General features: G+C 36.5%; 1 protein-coding gene across 1 annotated transcript in view; it reads right to left on the bottom strand.

Annotated features, from left to right (window-relative positions):
- The window catches only part of IMPG2 (interphotoreceptor matrix proteoglycan 2), a 70,507-nt gene that overhangs the window by 20,598 nt on the left and 26,270 nt on the right, over positions 1-23,639 (bottom strand). Inside the window, exons 7-11 of the mRNA XM_068545580.1 lie at positions 18,620-18,781; positions 14,715-14,773; positions 12,250-12,270; positions 4,825-5,069; positions 3,248-3,333 (exon numbers count right to left, since the gene is read on the bottom strand). Of these exons, the coding sequence (XP_068401681.1) occupies positions 3,248-3,333; positions 4,825-5,069; positions 12,250-12,270; positions 14,715-14,773; positions 18,620-18,781 (573 nt within the window). The remainder of the gene's footprint in view (positions 1-3,247; positions 3,334-4,824; positions 5,070-12,249; positions 12,271-14,714; positions 14,774-18,619; positions 18,782-23,639) is intronic.

Genomic DNA, 23,639 nt, shown 5'->3' with positions numbered 1-23,639 from the left:
TCTGACACACATTAGGAAAGCAGCTGAATCCTCAATGAAAAAGAAATCCTCAAGTAATATACATGATTTCATATACCTATAAACTAAACTCCTTTTCAGTTCATAAAAGTTAAAACAATACACAATATCTTTAATTAAAATTAAGCCACAAGTAAACAACATAAAATGTGAAAGTAAACAACATGACTTTTTAAATAAAGAAGGAAGACCATCTATGCCAAACAAGTACCCAGTTAAAAAAAAGGGCAGGGCAATGAAGCTCTCTCATATATTTTGAAAGATGAACACATACATGCCAGGAATAGCACTTTATTTATTTTTATATGAATAGATGTTCCCATAGTAACAAATTCAACTCATGAATTCTTCTTTTAGTTCAATGTAGTATATTAACAGGTTCAATATTATATTGGCCAGTTTCACTTCTGCTAATGCCAATTGAAAAGCTTGCTAAGTGCTATAGGAAGCATACTGTGCAACAAGTGATTTTCCAAACCAGGAGGCCAAAAGGTGTCAAATTCAATATCCCAACATTCTTACCTCTAAAATAATTTCTAAAAATAAAATCTGATAAAAAAAAATCTCATTTCTATTAAAGAATAGAGGGGGAGGACTGGGAGAAGGGGGAGAAGGGAGAGAAGGGGGAGGAGGGGGAGGAGGGAGAGGAGGGGGAGGAGGAGAAGCAATAATCAGACACCTCTAATCAATCATTCTTTTCTTTCATGTTTTTTTATCACCCATTAACATTGCAATGTCTCCTCAAATTGAAAAACTAAGGAGTTGGCTTAAATGCAAATAGGACCACAGAAGAGGCAACATAAATGAACAAATGAGTCCTGGTAGTCAGTGTTTGCCATAATTAAAGGGGTAGCTTCTTTCAGCCAAGCTCTAGCCACTTTCTGCAACGGGAAATGTAAACCTAATGATATCAGATCTTCCGGTTTTCAAAAGAAGTTGGAAATCTGCATTTTTATGCAAAAATCTCCTTACTTTTAAATATTGGCTTTTTAAAAAATTTGGGGGCTTCCCTGGTGGCGCAGTGGTTAAGAATCTGCCTGCCAATGCAGGGGACACGGGTTCGGGCCCTGGTCCGGGAAGATCCCACATGCCACGGAGCAACTAAGCCCATGTGCCATAACTACTGAGCCTGTGCTTTAGAGCCCATGCGCCACAACTACTGAAGCCCGTGAGCCACAACTACTGAGCCCACGAGCCACAACTACTGAAGCCCGCGTGCCTAGAGCCCGTGCTCCGCAACAAGAGAAGCCACCGCGACGAGAAGCCTGTGCACTGCAACAAAGAGTAGCCCCCGCTCGCCGCAACTAGAGAAAGCCTGTGCACAGCAACAAAGACCCAACACAGCCAAAAATAAATAAATAAATTTATAAAAATATAAAAAATAAAAATAAAATAAATAAATAAAAATTGGCCCCAAAGCACATGCCTATAGCTGGATCCAGTCAGCTGGTCTCCAGTTTGCAACCCCTGGCTTATGCAGAAATTCCTGTCTTTACATCGTTCTAAGATATCATCACAGATCTGTGGTTACAGAAGCCCTGAGTAGAATGGGATTAGAAGGAACGGAATGTGCCATGTTCGCAGTGGATCACCACTCCCTGCCACCGCACCTTGGATGAACTCCTATGACAGCACTACTTTATTTGTGTAGAAGTCTGTCTACAACCACCAGACTGGAAATTTCTTGTAGGCAAGGCCTCACCTTATTCATCTTAGTTTCCCCAGCACTTGGCACATGAAAAGCACAAAATAAATATACTTGAATTAGTAAGTGAATGAATAAACAAACACCAAATGAATGTAATCTCTGATGTCAATCCCCCTCTAACCTTTTTTCTCCAACACGGAACTTGGTGAAAAAGAGTATTTCCAGTGACTCCACATTTCAAAACTGAGTTGCTCTATACCTGAGCAGAAGTAATGGCTGTATATATTGGTTAAGCCAATTTGGGGCAGATTTTCTAAATTTCAATTGCTGGATTAAAGCCAGGAAACAAGTATTTGAAATTAATTAACATTAATTTCTTCTTTGCCATATGAGACAGAAAAGAAGTCTCAAGAGGGTGGAAGGAGCAGGGAATGAAGAAGAAGGGAATCTCCATTCTGTGACCATGTGATAATAAAAGATCGTGTAGTCGTGTTGTAGACAGCTTAGTCTCTACAGGTGTTGTGGTTGTTGTTTTTACCTGCACTTGAGGAAGCCACTTTCTTTTCTACTGGATGCCTCCCTGTAGATGACGTGGCAAGTGGAGGTTTGAAGGGGGCGGAAGAGTGTCCAGGGGAGTTAAGTGGTAAGAACAAATAGGAAAGTTCATTCCATGCTGTTTCTGTGCAAATGGGAATGCTTTCTGCCCAGGTTAAAAGGAGGCCTGATTGGAAGGTGGGGGTGGGATAGATTGGGGTTGACATATATACACTACTATGTATAAAATAGATAACTAATGAGAACAGACTGTATAGCACAGGAAACTCTACTCACTGCTCTGTGGTGACTAAATGGGAAGGAAATCCAAGGAAGAGAGGATATACGTATACGTGTGGCTGATTCACTTTGCTGTACAGCAGAAACTAACGCAACATTGTAAAGCAACTGTAAGCCAGTTAAAAAAAAAAAAGAAATTCTACAACTTCAAAGTGCAATTTAAAAAAACACACATGTAAGGATAAATAACATTGGAAATAAATGCACTTAAATATGAAAAAAAAAAGTGCAGGCCTGATATACCATCCCTGTCAACTAGCCAATATTTCTACTCTGCCTTCTCTCCTTTCCATACACACACTGTTCAATATGCTTTGGAGTCTAAACTTTTTCTTCAATACAATCCTTGGAACAAAAATGTATACTCTGTATCTATGTACATCAAATTTATAATCTTGGCTATAAAAACTATTTCTGGGTAACTTTTAGAGAACAACTCAGTGGGCACTTATAGCTTAATTATTACCAAGAAGTATGAACCATAAATAAGCTTTCTACCATGTGTGGACTTTGGCAATGTCAAATGTGTGGACTTCATTTAACCACTGCGGAAGGCTTGAATTATCTGAACCAATACTTGGGTCCCATGAGCTGACAACTATGAATAATGTCCCAAGGATGATGTAAGAGAATATGTGTAATAGGAACAGCTTGGGAAAGTCATGATGCCAAAGTAAGCAGGTAAGTGTACAAAGAAGAAAAGCTTGAGGGCCTGGTTCTTGGAGTAAAACACAGAAACATACTTACCAGAATAGATGGTAAGGTTTCCTGAAGACTTGAACTTTGGGTGTTCCAAACTTGGTCTTCACTTTGGGGAAGTAAAACTCCTCTCACTGAAGAAAGAGTAACATTAAAGAACATTTTTAGTTGAGACACAATTGTATTTGAGGTTCAGGGACAACTAAAAACCAAGTTTTTCCTTTTTATAGCTTACATTTGGGTAGAACAGATGGGGAGTCACTTAGAAAATGCTTGATACTTTATTCAAATATTTTACTTATATTAGCACAATCTAAACTATAAGACTCCAACATAAAATAAATATTCTCCCCATCATTACATTTAGGACACTCCTATATTATTTTCTTTCCTTTCTCAAGCAATTTTTTACTCTTTTCAAGATTCCTATGAAGTAGTTGCTCTAAAACCGATTTTTTTTTTTCATTTTAATAAGAAAGTTGAACTGAAATTCCAACTCATTTAGTTGATGCTAAAAATGGAGAAAACTGTGCAAAACTATTTCCTTTTCGGCAGAAAGTGCCTTTGAAAAATGGGGTAAGACACCAGAGAGTTTATCACTATACCAATACTAAGCCATAAAGTTAACAGAGTAGATCGTATAATTTAATTCAATAAGATTTACTGAATCCTTGCTAGTTACCATGGACTTTGATGAGATTGAGTCTATAAACATTAATAAAGCCAAGTTTCTTTTGTGGAAGTGTTCCCTATGTCACAGATAAATACATATTATAAAACAATACGAGGGACATTTATATAATGTATGTGAACACAGACAAAAAAGAAAATGATTTTGCCTGGAGGAGAGAAGGAATCAATAAAAGCTAAAAAGAAAGGATTGTCAGAAAGGTGATCTGGTGCATACACCAAAAATAGAAGCAGAATCTCTCTTTATTCACCTGTTCACTGACATAAAGGGATCAAACAGAAGTCAAAGACCCTATTTTTGGAAAATATAAGTATTTTCCAAAATTCTTTTTCAACTGTGTATTCAGTTATCTTGTCTTCTATGGAAAACAAGTAGCATGAGATCAAAGATGAACATATCTTTTAAGACGATTGAGTCACCTAGAAAGCTGCAGCCATTCAGAACTCTGAAGCTGGCATAACAAACAGAAATGGATTTTAGGAATAAAATTCTGAGCAATTGAAACATACATCTACTGAAAGGTCAAAGCACCTGAATTAGTTTGTACTGGATATCCTAAAGCTTTTGTTAAACTTGCTTGGAAATTCTGAGAGAACTGTTGACCTCTTTTTTAGGACACCTTCTAGGAAGTAGCTCCACGCCAGGCTCCACATAAAAGGAAGACCTCGCTATGCTGTTTATGGATTTAGTTTCCTAAACAACCTCATTTTGCCTATGGCATATCTTAATCCTCATGCCATTCTTCCACCAGGAACCCCTGACTGATCTACCCAAATTATCTGCATGGCTAAAGAGCCATTCATATCAGGATGGCTTCTGTCTCATGCAGTCTAGAGAGTGCCAGAACCATATATATTTTTGGAAATTAGTTTTCCCAGAATATACTGGAAAAGAAACTAAAACTTTACAAGGACTTAATGGTTATCCAACTTACCATCAATAAGCTGAAGGGAGTCAGGATCCAGATTCAAAGAGGAGGTCCCCAGCAAAAACTTCTGGTGCAGTGTCTCAGCAATATAATCTCTGAAGTTACTAATTGTATAAACAGCAGTGGGCTTATCATCCAATTCCACCAGACCATGGTTCTCCACCTTGTTGGAGTGAAGGCTAATTAGATCCCAGGTGGTATTGCTGATGGCCTCACCATTGAAGGTAACTGCGTAGTGAACATCTATGCCACTATGGATGAAAAGAGAAACAGATTAGGTCCTGCCAAGGAAACACAAAGAAAGGAGTTTTGAACCCACCAAGAACAAACATTAGACCTAGAGGGAGAGTCTCAAAAAGCATGGATTCCATCACCATTCTCTGAAGACTCTGGGCAACCTTTAGCCATCCCCTTCTTCCCAGAGAACAGAGGGTAACAGATCTAAGAACATGGAAAGGGGTCTAAGGAGGCCGCAGAGTCAACCCTGCACAATACCTGAGCGTATTCTTCCCCCATGTTCTCACCCCTTCAAAGCCAACTGCTCCTTTTCCCTATCAGCCTGCTTCCTTCTTTCCCTATTAGCCTTTTTCCTACCTGATTTAAAAAAATAAAACAAAACAAAACCCTCTAACTCTACTCAACAATGGGAAATCCTCTCATATCTCTTTATTACTGTTGCTGGATGAATTATGTACTCCACAATGCGGAGTGAAGCAATGAAGAAGCTTAATTACTATGAACTAAAACATAGTTGCCTATTGTGAAAGGAAAATACGAAATATTTGGAGATAAAGCAAATTGATGATGTGAGTTTTTTAAAATATCATGCTAGAATATTTTCTAATATGACAGTTATCTAAGTCTCTCAGGAGACATACTTTTGTTTTATAGCACAGACAATTTACAGTCCTATAAAGTTTAATAGTGAATTGTAAAAATAAACTACTAAGACGTGATGGGTTTTTTGGCCTGATAGGAACGATAACTCCAAAGTTTATGATTTTACTAAACTGTAGGGCATTTAGCAATGTTGTATCTAACTTAACAATCCTTTCCCAATTAACTATATATACTTCTTTCAAATGCTCTAGAAACTAGCTCTCATTTTTCTGCTGGTTCCCTCCTTAATGCGCTGAATAAAAGTTTGATAAGTGCTAAGAAATAACTTTGTCTGGGAATGGGGCCTTTTCACAATCTTTCCACAAGCAAACAAAGAGAAGATTTCTTGGAATAAAGGATAAAGTGAAAATAATTAGTAGGAGATGATATGTCATTTGATATTTTCTTAAATAGTCATTTTGAAGAAACATCAGAATATAAAATTTTTAAGCCAATAAAATTACTCCTTCTAGACTAACTCAGATTTATCTAACAGCTAAAAACTAACATTTTTGTAAGTGCTTACAATGTGACAGCTATTTCACAGGCTTTAATCTCATTTAATATTCATAAAAACCTTATGAAGGTTTTATTACCTTCAGATTATTATTAAGAAACCGAGCTTTGGGCTTCCCTGGTGGCGCAGTGGTTGAGAATCTGCCTGCTAATGCAGGGGACACGGGTTCGAGCCCTGGTCTGGGAAGATCCCACATGCTGCAGAGCAACTAGGCCCGTGAGCCACAACTACTGAGCCTGCGCGTCTGGAGCCTGTGCTCCACAACGAGAGGCCGCGACAGTGAGAGGCCCGCGCACCGCGATGAAGAGTGGCCCCCGCTTGCCACAACTAGAGAAAGCCCTCGCACAGAAACGAAGACCCAACACAGCCAAAAATTAATTAATTAATTAATTAATTTAACAAATACTAATAATAAAAATAAAGTGGAAGAGAACAACCTTCTTTCTTTAAAAAAAAAAAAAAAAAAAAGAAACCGAGCTTTAAAGAAGTTAAAAGACTTGCCTAAAATTTCACCATATATAAGGGATAGATAGAGTCAAGATTCAAACACGGATCTACCTGACTCCAGCACCTGTATTCTGAACTACTTTGCCACACTCTCAGTAACTTTAATTAAACTATTACCAGAAAAAAGTCATTATGAGAATGGCTTTGCTCTACTCATCATTCTGGCTTCCAGCCAGTCTATGAGACACAGCCATCAGAGGCAGTACCCAGCAAGCCACACCAAGATCCCTCCAGAGGAAAGGAGAATACCACCCTCCCAAAGATAAACCACTGAAGGCAGATGTGCAATGGAAATAATCTGCCACCTTCAGACATTCTGTAGGAGCAAAATGATGCCCAAAGCAAAGCACTCAAATAAATTAAGCACTTCCTCCTCTGAGCTCACTTACATATTCCTTGATTATAGCCTTTGCTGTTTTGTAAAAAGATTCTATTTATAGTGACTGCCTTGCAGTCTCTCCTTGAGTTTCTGTCTCCAATGTTTGGCTTGGTACCTGGCATTAAGTGCCTATCAAATTAACAGAAATCTATACCTGCCTGAATATAAAGAGAAAACTGCAGCCTAATTAAGGTATTCATATATCTCAAAAAAAAGTGTCAGGATAATGAGAAGTGTCTCATAGAGTCTAGAAAAAGGGTTAGTCAACTAATTTATGCTACCATTAGTGAAAAGTTTCTGATCAGTGTATTGTGGCTTCCTTGTAACACAGATCCCTAGATTGGAGACAGCTACAACAGGCTAGCATGACTTTGATACTGGCCATTAGGATCAGCCAACTTCCTTTCTCTGATCTCAAGCTTGCAAAAGGAACTTTTGATTATAATTCCCTACAGATTGTCCTATGGGGAAAGAATGCATGAGCTAAGCCAATGCAATAATTAGTCAGTTGGCAGATATATTTCTTGCTTTAAATAGATCAATCGGCATTGTATTTTGTGGTTTGGTAAGCATAAATTGGTCTCAAGAGACCTCTCCTTCCTGGGAACACTGGCAGTTCTGGTCTTGTCCAGGGCCTACAGGGGAAGCCATGAAGGTGTTACCCCTCATCTGCCACAGAAGCAGACAGGCATGATATGATGTTCCTGTCCCACTCTAAGGTCAGTAAGGTTTTCCTCCCAGATCTGATAAGCTACCACTTCCAACAGGGTGGTTTAGGGAGCTTTAGAGTGGTAATTGAGCATTTTGACACCCGGATGCCCTACTAAGTGGCGAGACATCTGCTTGTCATCTGTAAATTCCGCCAAACCCTTAATTTTTCATATCAGAATATGTTGATTCATGAGTAATTCCTGATCTCCTTTTGTAAAGAAATAAATTCAGTAAAACATGCTAAAATAATCAAATGATGGCCCCAATGTGAAATAAAATAGTATGAGGGACACTTACTGGTCAGAACTTACCACACCACATGTGTCGCAAGCATTTAGGACACAACGCCTGGCTCATAGCAGTTCACTAAATACTTTTGAAAATAATGAAAAAACAAATGGTCAATTTTATTCAGTAACGCAGGCAGATAAGACCATTGAATTTGTGCCACTTAAATGACAGTATGTGATACTCCTGACTTAATCTGAAGGGTTTTTAAGTCTCTAAATATGAAAGAGTAATTTTTCACCCTAAAGAGCACTCATATTATCCTCATACATTTGTGTCTTCTGGGTAATGATTTTAGGGACACTGCTTCACAGCCGGAACCCAACTCTGTGAGGATGTGTAGGCTCTTCCCAAGCTCTGTGGGATGGACCATGCCTACATCTCCAGAAAGGTGAGCTTCTCCTTGGGATCTGTGCCCAACCTATTAACATGTTAATATGGCTCTAAGACTCTAAGGCTCTAAGGAAGCTGTGATAAGGGAAAAAATGGAGAAGAAGAAAAGGCTGTGCCAGTTAGCACTCGAGTTGCTTCCCGGGCTACAAAGAAAATCAGACAAGGAGAGTCAAGCCTTTACTGAGAGACTACCATGTGCTTTGCATGACTTTTAAATAGCATAGGGAGAAGACCACGAGAAATGTTCCTGGATCAAGAAATCTGTGCAAATCAGGCTGTCTGGGTTAGATCACTAGCCTTACTTTTTACTGGCAAAATATAATTTGTCTCCCAATGTTTCCCTTGGACTTCTAAAAATAACACTTCTAATATCATCTACCTTGTCTAGTAAGGATAAATTCTTTAAAGAAGATAAAATGCCTCACAGAGATACTGCAACTTATTACCAAGTTTTTGTCCTGGAAAGTGAACTCAAAGTAATGCTTGAGGTATCAGAAAACCATCTATTCTCAGATCCGAGAACTTCAGCATGACCCAGAACAGACTTAGTTCTGGCATGGTAAATGGAGTACAGAGACATCTCAGGATGAGGAACAGAATAAAAGAAAGCCAAGGGAAAAAGGAAGTACATAAGACGCAGAATGCACACTGGTGACAAAACATTATCTGACTGAAGAAAGCTGTGCTGGCTCTCTGCACTCAGCAACTCCAAGTTAACCATCCATCACCATAGCGTCACCTTTCATCTTCTAAACTGAAACAACTGCTATATAGAGGAAAGTTTCTCTGTCTGACTGCTATTTCCAGAGACATCAATCATGTGGAGGTGAAATTTACCCTTATTCCTCACCTCTAATGCCCTGATTGGCTGTTTGACGTGTGCAGGTTTTAAATAGAAAAAATAATGATATCACATCTCGTGACAACTGATCAAACTAAAGATATTTCAGAGAAACTCAGACATCCCTTCTTCTCTCATATTTCTCTTAGGAAGAAGTGCATACTTACAAGACCTGGAGTAAGTGTGTATACCAGGCAGATATTTTGTTGATTCACTTCAAATGTGTCCTACTAACTTAAAATAATGTGTGCATCTTGAAAGAGGTACAAAGCAAATAGAAAATTTCATGTGTATATAAATGCTTATGGAGAGAGAGAGGGGTGTTACATATTATATAAATAGACTATTTCTGTTCCACACATTCATTCACACACAGCTCAAAATAAAAGTATACCAGAAAGTTATGAATAAACTCCACCAACTGCTTAATATCTGACAATACTGAACAATTTTGGAAACTGTACTTAGGTTAACAATTCTATCATAAAATCTAATGGTTTCATATTGAATTGTTGTCTGTGTCCCTATAGAGAACTTAGCACTCAGCAACTGAATACCATTCTTTGATCACAGGATTAACATCAGAATTCGGGTTGTTTTAACATTCTAATCTCCCCAAGAGGGCAGCAATTAAACAATCAGGTCTTTTGGTTGAATATTGACCATCAACACATATACCTATAATATAAACACGCAGAGCAGTCTGCATATACTAAGAGTACAGAAACCCAAATCCTGATTACTTTGGGCAAAATATCTGATACCGTCTAGTCACGTAAGTTATGGCAAATCAGTTTGCCTCTCTAAGGCAAAATTTCCTCACCTCCAAAAGGAGAATGAATATTCTCATTTTCACTATCTTACAGGGATATAAGAAAATAAAATGAAAAAACAAAAGAACCCGTACTTTGACATATCTCTGAAAGCACTTTTAATTAGACTGTGTGTTCCTAGATGATGGAGACCAACAGTTATTCATTTTTGCAGACACAAGGTTTGCCCAATTAGCAGACACTTAGTGAATATTTGCTAAAATAATATAAATGAAAATGAGGAAGTCAGAAAGCCCTTTTCAAATATAAGATATTATATTTATATCTTATATAAATGAAGGCATAATGACATGGATTGACCTGGAGTGTATTACATTTAGTGAAATAAGTCAGACAGAGAAAGATAAATACTCTATGTTATCATTTATATGTGGAATCTAAAAAATAAAATAATCGAATGAATATAACAAAACAGAAACAGACTCACAGATATAGAGAACGAACTAGTAGTTACCAGTGGGATGAGGAAAGGGAGGAGGGGCAAGATAGGGGTAGAGGATTAAGAAATACAAACTACTATGTATAAAATAAATAAGCTACAAGGATATATTATACAGCACAGGGAATATAGCTAATATTTCATAATAACTTTAAATGGAATATAATCTATAAAAATACTGAGTCACTATGTTCTACACCTGAAACTAATATAATACTGTAAATCAACTATACTTCAATAAAAAAATAAAAATATTCTAAAAAGAAATTACAGTGAAGAAATATTACCGTATCTCTAAACATCTCTGTACTTAGCTTATGAATTTGCTTCATGTTTTCTATATTATGGTTATCAATCTTTCAAGAGAAAGTAAATTTTAAATAAACTTGAGTTCAAAGATAAAATGACAAGCAACCTTCACAAGGGGGATCGACTATGCTTTTATATTATGCTTCTAAGAAGTTCCAGAGAGCAGCTGTTTTCGCAAATGAACTATGATAGAGATCAGCTTTCTCCCTTTCATTTACCACTTAAAATGACACTTGATTATATTATTCAATGACAATAGTATACTTGAAAGTGTTTTCATTAATGTCAGTTTTTAATTACAATTTTAAACTAAGTATAACTCAATATTTTAAAGTATTTGTCATAGGCTATATTGTACAGCACAGGGAATATAGCCAATATTTTATAATAACTATAAATGGAGTATAACCTTTAAAAATTGTGAATCACTATGTTGTACACCTGAAACCTATATAAAATTGTGAATCAACTATACCTCAAAAAAATTTTTTTAATTTAAAACTAAAAATAAATAAATAAAAATAGATTAAAAAATAAAAGTACTTGTGGGCTTCCCTGGTGGCGCAGTGGTTGAGAATCTGCCTGCCAATGCAGGGGACACGGGTTCGAGCCCTGGTCTGGGAAGATCCCAAATGCCGCAGAGCAACTGGGCCCGTGAGCCACAACTACTGAGCCTGCGCGTCTGGAGCCTGTGCTCCGCAACAAGAGAGGCCGCGATAGTGAGAGGCCCGCGCACCGCGATGAAGAGTGGCCCCCGCTTGCCACAACTAGAGAAAGCCCTCGGACAGAAACGAAGACCCAACACAGCCATAAATAAATAAAAATAAATTTAAAAATAAATAAATAAATAAATAAAATAAAAGTACTTGTCGTCAGCAGCCTATGACAGAAGTCTGTAAACTACAGCCTGTGAGCTAAATCCAGCCCATGTCCATGAGTTAATGGATTTTATATTTTAAATGGTTGAAAAAAATCAAAATAACAATATTTTGTGACGTGAAGATCACATGAAATTGACATTTCAGGGTCCATGAATAAGTTTTATTGGAACACAGCCACGCTCATTCATTTTCAATATATTGCTTACATCTACTTTCATCTGATAGTGACAGAGGTGAGTAGATGCGACAGAGGCTGTATAGTGCGAAAAAGTTTGAAATATTTACTATCTGACTCTTAAAAAAATGTTGGCCAACTCATCTGTAAGGAGATGAACAGTGATATTGGAAGTAATAAAGGAATTAAGCCACGCTCCCTTGGACCTCGGGCTACCATATTTTCTGAACTACCTCCTCATTAGGTGGACAGTATAGAAAGTGCCAAAAGTTACTCTACCTGCCATTTTCCTTAGGGGACCTGAAAACAAAAATGGAAAGTGTTAAGCAGAGTTTAAGAGCGTTATAATTGTCATATAATTCATCAAAGTACAAGTTCTTAATGTATTTCCTCTGAAATGTTTCTTTAAATGAAAATGCTTGTATATACTAGATAACGACAAATTCCTATACATTGAAGGAAGATAGCAAAGGTGGAGAAAGTATTCTATTTTAAAATCGATAGTCTTTACTGTCTTCAAACTTGTTAAAAATACTTTTAAACAATTAATATATGGTTATCTCTTTATAAATAAACTCTTTTTCAGTAGATCAGCAGAGAACTCCAGCTGTTCGCACTAACAAAATTGGGAATACTTTTGGGGGGATACAATGTGTTATGTGGTATTAAAATGAATAAAAGAAAATCAGATGGTATATAGTAAGGTTCTAAGGGGTTGGGAAAGGTCAGGACTGACTAACTTATAGGATATTGCATAGCCTTTAATATTTATTTATTTATTTAATGTAGAACTTCCCATGTGCTATGCATTTTACAAAAATTAATTCATTTAATCCTCATGAAAACTTATTAAGGACCATGAACATCCCCATATTACAGGTAAAGAAACTGAGAAACAAAACAACTAAATAATTTACCCAAAGCATTTCAAAAGTATTTTTTAATAAAGCAGGATTAATATAAATTGTATAAATTATCTTTTTTATACAAAGGAGAAGTTAAGCCTTGTTAATTTATCCAAAACCATCCAGCCAGCAGTGCCAAAGGCAGGATTTAAACCTAGGCAAGTTGATCCCAAAGGCCAAGTTGCCTTTCAAGTGCTGCCAAATGAGAGAGGACTTCAAAAGCCTCACCTTCTCAGGCTCTCATGTGAGCTTTAGTCACAGCTGGAGGCAAGTATCCTGTGCAAAGGGCTAAGGCTGAACTGGGAGACAGGTCATGGTGTGAGAGTAGGTGGAGGGTCAATTTATCATGCTTGCCCCGGCCCCTGCGCCAATAATTAGCCGAGTGTCCTTAGATAAAATACTTAAATTCCCTGTGCTCTGGTTTCCTTATCAGAAAAAAAGGAGGATAACAGTAACTATTTCACAGCATGGCTGTTGGGATTAAATGAATTAATATAAATACTGGCACACTGCGCTCGTAAGTGCTTGCTATTATTTCTGGAAAACCCAGAAGTTGTGACAAGACTATGCCAAAGATGCATACACTGTTAATTATGCTCATGCTCCCCTGCATCCAATAGGTGGGCCGCAGCTACCACCCACCTGCTCCAAACCTTCAGAGGACTCAGTCTAGCACGGAGGTTAAGAGCGAGAGCTATAAAGTCAGCCACTTAGTTTCAAAATCCCTCCTATGCTCTAACTTAAAAACCCTCTGACCTTGGGCTAATACTTCAACCTTTTAAACCTGTTTGCTCCTCTGCAAGATAAGTATTAATAATAATATTTTTGCTGAAAGAGTTGACGATTATGTGAGCTCAGGAATGTGAAGTGGCCAAAAGTATTCACTCAATAAATGTTCACAAGTATTATGCTGCAGGTCTTAAGTAGGGAAGAAATGTCTTAAAAAGAGGTGTCTGGGACTTCCCTGGTGGCGCAGTGGTTAAGACTCCATGCTCCCAGTGCAGGGGGCCTGGGTTCAATCCCTGGTCAGGGAGCTAGATCTCACATGCACGCCACAACTAACGAGCCCGTCTGCCGCAAATGACAGGGCGCAACCAAAAAATAAATAAATTAAATTAAATTAAAAAAAAAAAAAAAGAGGTGTCTGATTTACCCAGAACTGTTATGTTGATGAACACATCCCTTCCAGAGCGGCCATACACTGAGACGTCAAAGTCACCTTAGTGTAGCACTGACGAGCTTTAGGAGCACGCTGAGGTCACATCTAATCTGACTCCAGGCTCCCTTCAGTGCCAAATAAAAGCACTGTGACTTGTCAGCAGCAAGCTGGGAACATGAATTCCTAAGTTCTTACCCTGGCCCAACTACAATTTAATATATCTCCTTGAATATATTATTTTGCCTTTTTCTGACTCAGTTTCTTCACCTGAAAAACCAGCATTAGGAATACGAATTTATAGGATTGACATATACACACTACTATATATAAAACAGATGACTAATAAGGACCTACTGTGTAGCACAGGGAACTCTACTCAATACTCTGTAATGGCCTATATGGGAAAAGAATCTAAATAAGAGTGGATATATGTATATGTATAACTGATTCACTTTGCGGTACACCTGAAACTAACACATTATAAATCAACTATACCCCAATAAAAATTTAAAAAATAAATAAATTTTTTTAAAAGGAATATGAATTTAACAAAATAGTATTGAATTACAGCATTCACATCATTTTGAATCATTGTTAGAGTATACATAATAAACACAAAAGGATATTCCATTTGAAATAAAGAGTTCTACAAAATATGTGCATTTTTAAAGTCTATTTACCTAAAGTCAAGTACATGAATGTCCTTGTAGCCCAGTAACCCAGTAAATGCATTTTCCACCTGTTAAAAATAAAAATAAACTTTATAGCTATGTAGAAATGTAAAAAAAGTACATAGAAAAAATGCTTTTAAGAGTCGAATATAAAGTGCACTGTTTACAACCATTAGAAGCTTGTACACACACATGGATATATGTGGATCAGAAAGTTAAGAAAATTATAATTGCTACAATGTTAGAAAATAGTTTTTACATCACTGCCACATTTTCCTTTTTCATTTTGATTTTTTAAGGTTTTGATGTGCTTTAATATTAATTTTTTCCAAATTATAAAAAACACACTTTTATTGGCAAAGCACTGTTTTTTCCCTTATGTGATGAAATGTGAAAAAAGGACTGGTTTCAAAGAAACTGTAATAACATTTTTTAATGTAATTATATGGATTAGAAATCTGGCCACACATGGACATATATACACTACCAAACGTAAAATCGATAGCTAGTGGGAAGCAGCCGCATAGCACAGGGAGATCAGCTTGGTGCTTTGTGACCACCTGGAGGGGTGGGATAGGGAGGGTGGGAAGGAGGGAGACGCAAGAGGGAAGAGATATGGGGACATATGTATATGTATAACTGATTCACTTTGTTATAAAGCAGAAACTAACACACCATTGTAAAGCAATTATACTCTAATAAAGATGTTAAAAAAGAAAAAAAAGAAAGAAATCTGGCCGCAGCACATACGCTAACTAACACACAGTCAGGTGCTCATTTCCTCTAAGTGTAAAATGTCTGGTGGCATCTGTTTCCTACTCCTACAACACAAGGGACTGTGAACACAGCTAACATAAGAAAGAAAGATACAGACCTGGGCTTAGGCCTTGCTGACTGCTTGTCACGAAGGAGGTTATAAAGCAGTGACTGGTCAAAAGATCAATTTATGAGCATCACAACTGCAGGAACCAGTTTTATCAGTGAGTTTTTAAAATCAAGCCACATAAATCAATATAAGCTTAGTGACTAGAGCAGGGGGAAATGCTAGATTGGACCAAATACCTAAAAAAATCAGTTACGCATAAATACATATTTAACAAAATCGAACATTTTATCCACAACATTTCAGAAGGTGACGATCTCACCAGATAAGTCACTAGGGGGCCGACACTAGAACAAGAGAAGTTGTTAGTGGACTTTGGGGACATCTCTGGGCATCTGCTTTTAAAACCAAGTCCACATATAATCAGGAGAATGGGATTTTTTTAAAATCTTGGTTCACCGAAGATATTCATGCCTTGCAGATAAAGAATCCAAACATGTGAAACTTTTTAGCTATAATAATTGCCTTGTTTCATTCTCTGAAAGAAAACTGAGAAGTACTATTAATTCTTGGAGGATGGGGCTGGGGATAGAATCTGCAGGACTAGGAATCCAAAGACTGACGGTTAGTCCCAGCTGTTTTTACTGGCAGAGTGGCCAGGCACAAGTCTTCTTTTATATGATTAATGCTGCCCTGCCCACCAACCACATTAGTTTTTGTAAGATTAAAATGAATGTAGCTGAAAGTAGTCCATTAATTGCAAAATGCTGTACAACTGCATGTTATTATTAATACTAAACCCATCTCATCTGGGGCTTTGCTATCTCTTGATTCAAACACATATATGTATTCTAATTCATCATACCCAGTTAGCTATGTACAGGTACCCAGTTGTAATAAAGTCATTCCACTTTATTAACATCAAGATTAGTAACAGGTACAATTTACTGAGTGACTGCTATGTACCTGGTGCTTTGATATAATATTACTTCTAATCCTTTCAACAATACCAAGAGATACATATCTTTCCCATTATATGGTTGAGAAAACTGAGACTCTGAGATGTCAACTAATTTGTCCAGATCATGCATTTGGTAAGTGACTGAATCCAAATTTGCTCAATCCCCAATCTTTCTACTGAATTACATGCCTCATCCTCTTTCCCCTGATAAATGTGGTTTTAAAATTGGGACCAGGACTGGGAAAACTGTGAGGCTCACCACAACTTCTCACTTGAATTAAAATGAAGCGGACTCTGTATTGATATAAAGGAAGGAACACTTTCAAAGGAAGGAGGAGACCTGATTTTCCCTTCTACTCCTAGAAGCTGAAATGACCATGAACAAGTTACTTGCCCTCCTGGGTTTCATCTATAAAATGGAGATGATTACCCACACGGCAGCTGTTAGCAAACCGACATACAGCAGGCTGCAGAACACAAAGCACTATGCAGGGACACTGTGTTGATTCCGTGTCTGTTGTCACGTATCCACACTCCCAAGCCTATCACAATGGCCTTTCCCTCTCTGATGTCATTCTTGGTGATGTCCCAAGTTTATCTTACTCTTCTCCTCATGAAAAAAAAAAAAAATTTAACAGCTCCCAAACCTCAATCCTCCCAAGCAGGCTTTCTTTTTCCCTGTGTCTTGCAATATTACCTAAGAAATAATATTGAAGGAACAATTCCTGTGACTGTGTCCTGAAGGGAGAGAGCTTGAGGGCCTCCTTCAGTTTGCAGTAAACATGGAGACAGGACCTTTCAGAGACATGACCCTGACTCTGCAGTTCCACACAAAGAAGTGGCTATTCGTAGACATTTTACTCCAGGTAAAAGGACAGGGATATAGAAAAAGGCCAGAGAAGGAACAGATCCTTCATCACCCTCAAATCATCTCAAGCCAATAGCTACCTATACCTCATAAAGTCCCTGCTGGAAATGTTTTTTCAGAGTGTTTATTAGACTTTCTCTAAATATGCAGTCATTCAGCACAATTGTTTACCCAAACACTGAGGCTTATTAAAGGTTCCTTAATCCAAGGTCAGAGAGAACCAAACAGCTGATCCAAGACACTATCTGATGCCAGGTGGCCACTGGCCTGGCTGACATTTCTTCCACACACCATACAGCGTCACAACTTGGCCACACAGCTAGGAAATTAATCGTCTGGCCTACATTCTCTGTGTCTGATGGCTGCAATAATGCTGCTTGGCTGAGAGATGCACATTTTTGTTTCTCATCTAAACAGTGTAAAGAGAAGGAAATTAGTCCAAGGTAATGGAATTGAAAAACTTAGCCAAAGAGAACTCCATCAAGAGCGATGGAAAAGAAATAAACAGGAAGGAATGATGTGCCCTCTCACTGGACAGAGAGAGGAGATGGGCACTCAGTGCCTTACAGTCTATACGAGAGCAACGGCACACAAGAAGGGGGCCAAGAATGGGTCATTTTTGACTGAAAGAATCTTGAGTTCAAGTCCCTATATAGAATTCTTCCAGAAAGTAAAGTTGTGGGATGGTCTAATGCACAATTTTTTAAAGAAACGCCTTTTTTAAAATATTTCCAACCAAGGAACAGAGATAACAGGAAAATTTACTTTTCACTGGATGTCCTTTTGTTCTTTGAACTTGGTGCCCCATACTACCTATTATTAACTGTTCAAAATTTTTCAACTTAAAAAAAGAGCAAATATAAAATTTAAAAAATTTAATGTTCCCTCAAGAAAAACAACACACTAAATACAGTTTCTCAAAGATGCTCATTTCTCCAAATATTGTCAAGTTAAAACCATGCCATAGAACACATTCTTCCTTGGCTGTGCAGACAAAGTTGGAAATAGCATTTATTTGTTAGCAGATGGCAAATGCATAAAAAATTTTGTTTCAGTGAAATAGTTCATCTTTCAGTGAACTTTTCAGAGAGCTTTCTAAAGAAATGGCTAAATCACCACTCCCTGAATCAAATAGATGGAAAGCTTAAATCCAAAATCTACCTTTAACCAGTGTTGTTAATATGGGAAATTTACAACCCCAGCAAACTATCTTGTATACAAAAAGAAAAAAAAGAATAAAAACATACAAAAAAATCACTCACCTCTGAAATAAACTCTTCTACAAGGCGCTGGTGGTGAAAGCTGGAGGGATCCTGTAGTTCTTCATTGTATTGTTCCCCCAAAAGGTGGATACTGAATTCTGCAACCTGCTCCACTGCTGGTTTTGTGGATTCTTCTATCACATTCTCAATTTCATTGCTAATCTGGATTTTTAGAGAAAGAAAAATAAATGTCAATGTTCACTCATTCAGTCAACAAATATTTATTGATCACCCATGATATGCCAGACACTGTGCCAAAGGCAACTTCTGGTGACGACTGTTTATATAATATTTGACTTTGAAACTAACTGGTGGACTTTAAGACATAGGCTAATATTAAAATTACTGTGTATTTGTACATTCCTTTGAATACACAATGACTGGTTCAGGGAAGGATAGAAAATTTTGTTAGTAAATAAATAAAAGGAAAACATTTTTAAAGAAGAAAAAGAGTTGAAATTATCATCTAAAAATAGTCTAGAAGGATGGTTCTCAAACTTTTTGGTGTTAGGACCCCTTTAAACTCTTAAAATTCATTGATGAACCCAAAGAAGTTTGGTTTTTGTGGGTTATATCTATAGATACACACCAAACAAAAAATTAAAAGAGAAATTTTAAATATATATATTAATTCATTTCAAAATAAGAAACTCATTACCTGTAAAAATGAATAACATATGTTTTGCAAAATAAAAAAATTAGTGAGAAGAGTAATGTTTATATTTTTACAAATTCTTTAAAGTCTGGCTTAATAGAAGATGGCTAGATTCTCATACCTGCTTCTGCATTCAATATGTTGTTTTAGCTGAAGTACATGAAGAAAATCCAGCCACACAGATATGTATTGGGTAAGGAAGGAATACATTAATAGCCTTTTCAGATAATCATGGATAATCTTTTCTGATACTGTGCCAAACTCAATAAGTGGAAGTTTTTTAAAGCTTAGTTTCTATGTGGAATCTGAAACCACACCAACAAACTTTTTGTACTCTGTAACATCTAAATCCAGGTCTTCCACAAGCCAAAGCTGGAACAATTTGAGCAACAAAATAAATAGTGGATTATAGTCCAAAGAATAAAAGAAATATCCATGAGTCTGTACTGATATAAATAAATAATTTAATAAATAAATGAGAGAGAAGTGGCAATAGTTCCTTACTGAAGAATCCCAATTAACAAATGTAGAAGGAATGAGGAAAATAGAATATCACTACTAGAACCCAACAGTGATAATTGTTGCATGCAAGATACACTTGTGCTCATCTAATCCAAGTCCCTCCATTTTAATACACAAGAAAAACAGGGATTGAGATGGAAGAATGGCTAGCCTAAGGGCTCACAGCAAGCCAATGGCAGAGTCAGGAAGAGAATGCCGGGCTTTTTTCACTGTATCATCTTTCTTCCCTGATGGATCATATAACCACAGACCTTCAAAACTTCACAACTGGAAAGAACCTCGAAAATTTCACCATCCTTTCTGATGCCTGAATTCTCTCTACAGTATCCCCCCAAAATATCTATTTATCCTCAGTTTAAATGGCTTTGATGAGAAAGTCTTGGAAAGACTTTCAAAGGCAGGCCATTACATTTCCAAAAAAGCTCTCTCATGGTTGTAAAGTTCTTAATAAAACCCAAATATATTTCCCTGTAAATTCCCACTGATCTCAGTTCTGCAACCTGGAATGCGTATAAACAGTGTAGTCCCCAGACAGCCCTTCAAATAAGTATAGGCAGCTGTCATCTTCCCTGATTTTTCACTAGTTCCTTTCCTCTAGAGATTTCTCAAGCTCTTAATGTCTTCCTTAGAGTGTGGTACACATAAGTGAGGTCTGATCAATTAAAATATGGTACAATTAAAATATGGTACAACCATCACCTTCCTTATAGTAGATTCTAATTTCTATTAATGCAGCCTGAAAGTACACTTGCTTTTACTAGTTTTTTTCCCCTCAGTACTCAGCTTTCTTCCCCATCATACTGCTGAGTCATGTTGCAACTAACAAAAACCTTTAGTCTTAAGGAATTTTGTACAAGACTTTGTCTTCTTCCAAATTAAATTTTCTCTCACTAAATTTGAACAGAAACTTCCACTTCCATTATTACTACAAGAGAAATATCCTTAGTAACCTTACTGCTACAGAATGCCTAAAATGCTAAATAAATATTTTTAATGTTTTTAATGCATACCTGGTTTGTAAGAAAACAAAGAAAGCCCCAAGGGATCAAAAAAGATAGGTTAGAAAAATCCAGAGAGGTGATTCAGTAATCTATGTGTACACAGTATATCTAGTGATCCCTTGTGACCTAGGCTTTAGTTTTAAATACCACAAAGGGATAGAATATAAATAGCAGGTCCCTACGTGTTGAAAAGTCAGATCAAAGACTCCTACATAAAGCAAGGATTTTAAAAACTCAATAGACAGTTTGAGCAACACATTAGACTAAGTTGAAAGAAGAATAAGTGAACTGGAAGACATTTCTGAATGCAACAAAGAGAGACAAAGAAAGTTATGAAACAGTGGTTAACCGACAGAAGGTATAAAATGAGGAGGTCAGACATATATCTAATCATACGAGGTAACAGCTGAAAATTTCTTCTATACACATTTTTGTGAAACTGCAGTATCCTCAATACTGTATTATATACTATTATATAATAGTTATGGTTAGAGTAGTATATGATACAGTATTTGGGATACTATATAATACTAAATGATATAGTATTGGGGATACTATATACACAAGCATACCTCATTTTATTGGGCTTCCCTTTATTGTACTTTGCAGATGCTACATTTTTTAGAAATTGAAGGTTTGTGGCAATCCTGAGTCAAGCAAGTCCATCAGCGCCTTTTTTCCAAAAGCATTTGCTCACTTCACATCCCTGTGTCACATTTTGGTAATTCTCACAATATCTCAAATGTTTTTATTATTATTATATTTGTTATAGCGATCTGTGATCAGTGATCTTTGATGTTACTACTAGACTTCCTCAAGGCTCAGACGATGGTTAGCAGTTTTGAGCAATAAAGTATTTTTTAATTAAGGTATGTACATTGTTTTTTTTAGACATAATGCTATTGTTCACTCAACAGACTATAGTAGAGTTTAAACATAACTTTTATATGCACTAGGAAACCAAAAAGTTCGTGTGACTTGCTTTATTGCAATATTCACTTTATTATGGTCGTCTGGAACTGAACGCACAGTATCTCTGAGATATGCCTGTAGCAGTATACTATACTACAGTATACTTACAGTAGTATACTATATAGTATATGGGATTCTGCAGTTTCACAACAATGGGGATAAGAGTTGATTGTGTTTATTTATTTTGCTTTGGATTTGTTGTACTTCCTTAACATGAAGCTTTATGACTATTATAAATTTTGAGAAATTCTCAGTCATTATCTCTCATCATTAGATATAGATAGACAGAGAGAGAGAGCAATATCTTAAAAGTAGGACAAAAAAATAGTAAGATTACCCACAAGGGAATAAGAACTGAATTGTTAGTTGAGCTCTTAGTAGCAACAATAAAAGTTAGAAGATAGTGAAATAAAACCTTGAAAATAAAAAACTCAATCTAGAATTTAATACAGATTTTAAGTATCTTTCTAGAATAAAAGGATAATAAAGAAATTTTCAGGTGACCAAAAACTGAGATTGAACCAGTGAGATATTCTCACTAAAGTAATACCAGAAGCATATATTTCAGAAGGAAAATTAGTCCAGAAGAGAGGTCTAAAATGCAAAAAAGAGTTTTAAGAAAATAAAGTGGTAAACATCTGGGTAAATGTAAAACAAACTTTAACCGTATAAAATAAATATAATAAAATAAAGTTGTGGGATTAAAAAGAGAGAACTAAAAGGGAAAGAACAAAAATACTGAAAAATAGCATATATAATAGTAGGGTGATCATTTGAATCATTCTAATGTTCTAATGTTCCTATATTACTCAGGATAAGGATAAAGATTCTGAAAAACTTGAATTTTGCTAGATTAAATACACATAATAACACACAGGGTAAATACTAACAAAACAGAAATAAAGTATATAATTTCTAAAATGGTATCTGGAAAATGTGTTAGGAAAAAACTGAACTGTAAAACTGTACATTAGGCTTCACTTTGAACTAGAGGTACAGGCAATCTAATTCCTGTCATGTATCCCTGTACTATTTTGTTTTCCTACTGATTCTATAAATCACCTTCAAATCACCCTCTCTGTTTTAGAATGTTCCAATTGATTACACACAATGTCTTCATTTCTATTATAGTGAATTCTATCTCACTCTGTAAATGTTTCCAGACCTAAATCATAACTATTCTGCCTCAAGTTCAGAACTACAGTATCACTTTTTATTCAAATATTTACCAAATGCCAATATTTTCTAGTACCATCTAATTTGGACACAGTTGTACTAAGGGTAAATATATTGATTCAAGGATCCCAAACTACCACCAGCCTTGTTCAGTGACAGGGAAACTAGTGGGGCAGAGTGGGGTGACTTAACCTGACTTCTCAGAAGTTAAAATGTCTAAGTTGGTAAGAGAAGGTGTAAGGTAACAAAATTGTACCTTTCTAGTGAGTACGTTCAATCAGAGTTTGCTTATATTAAGTAATCTAGGATTTATGCATATTTAACAAAATTTCTAACAAAATGTTTCTGTCTTCCTGGAAGTGTATACTTTTTTAAAAATTTTGAATGTGATAGAAAGCCAACTTAATGTTGTTTAGTGGACAGATTACTATTAATAATGATGCATTTAAAAAGCATGGTATTTCTTTAAACTACATAAAATCTATATACTTTCCCTCTGAAGAAGACTAAGTCCTGACTTATTAAGAGACAGAAGAACATAAGCAAAAACCCTCACAGTAAATTATGTACACAGCCCACAAAAGACAGTGGGCATACCATGATGACAGCTCCCCAGGCCCCTAGTCATTTCATTTACAATTTGAAGCCATTCCTTGCCAAAAGCAGATTTACTTGGCTCTCTAAGGAATCGCAG

The sequence above is a fragment of the Eschrichtius robustus genome, chromosome 6, assembly GCF_028021215.1.
Source record: "Eschrichtius robustus isolate mEscRob2 chromosome 6, mEscRob2.pri, whole genome shotgun sequence".
NCBI classification, from domain to species: Eukaryota; Metazoa; Chordata; class Mammalia; order Artiodactyla; family Eschrichtiidae; genus Eschrichtius; species Eschrichtius robustus.
The sequence above is the reverse complement of the archived record's forward strand: the minus strand, read 5'-3'. Positions and strand labels throughout refer to the sequence as shown.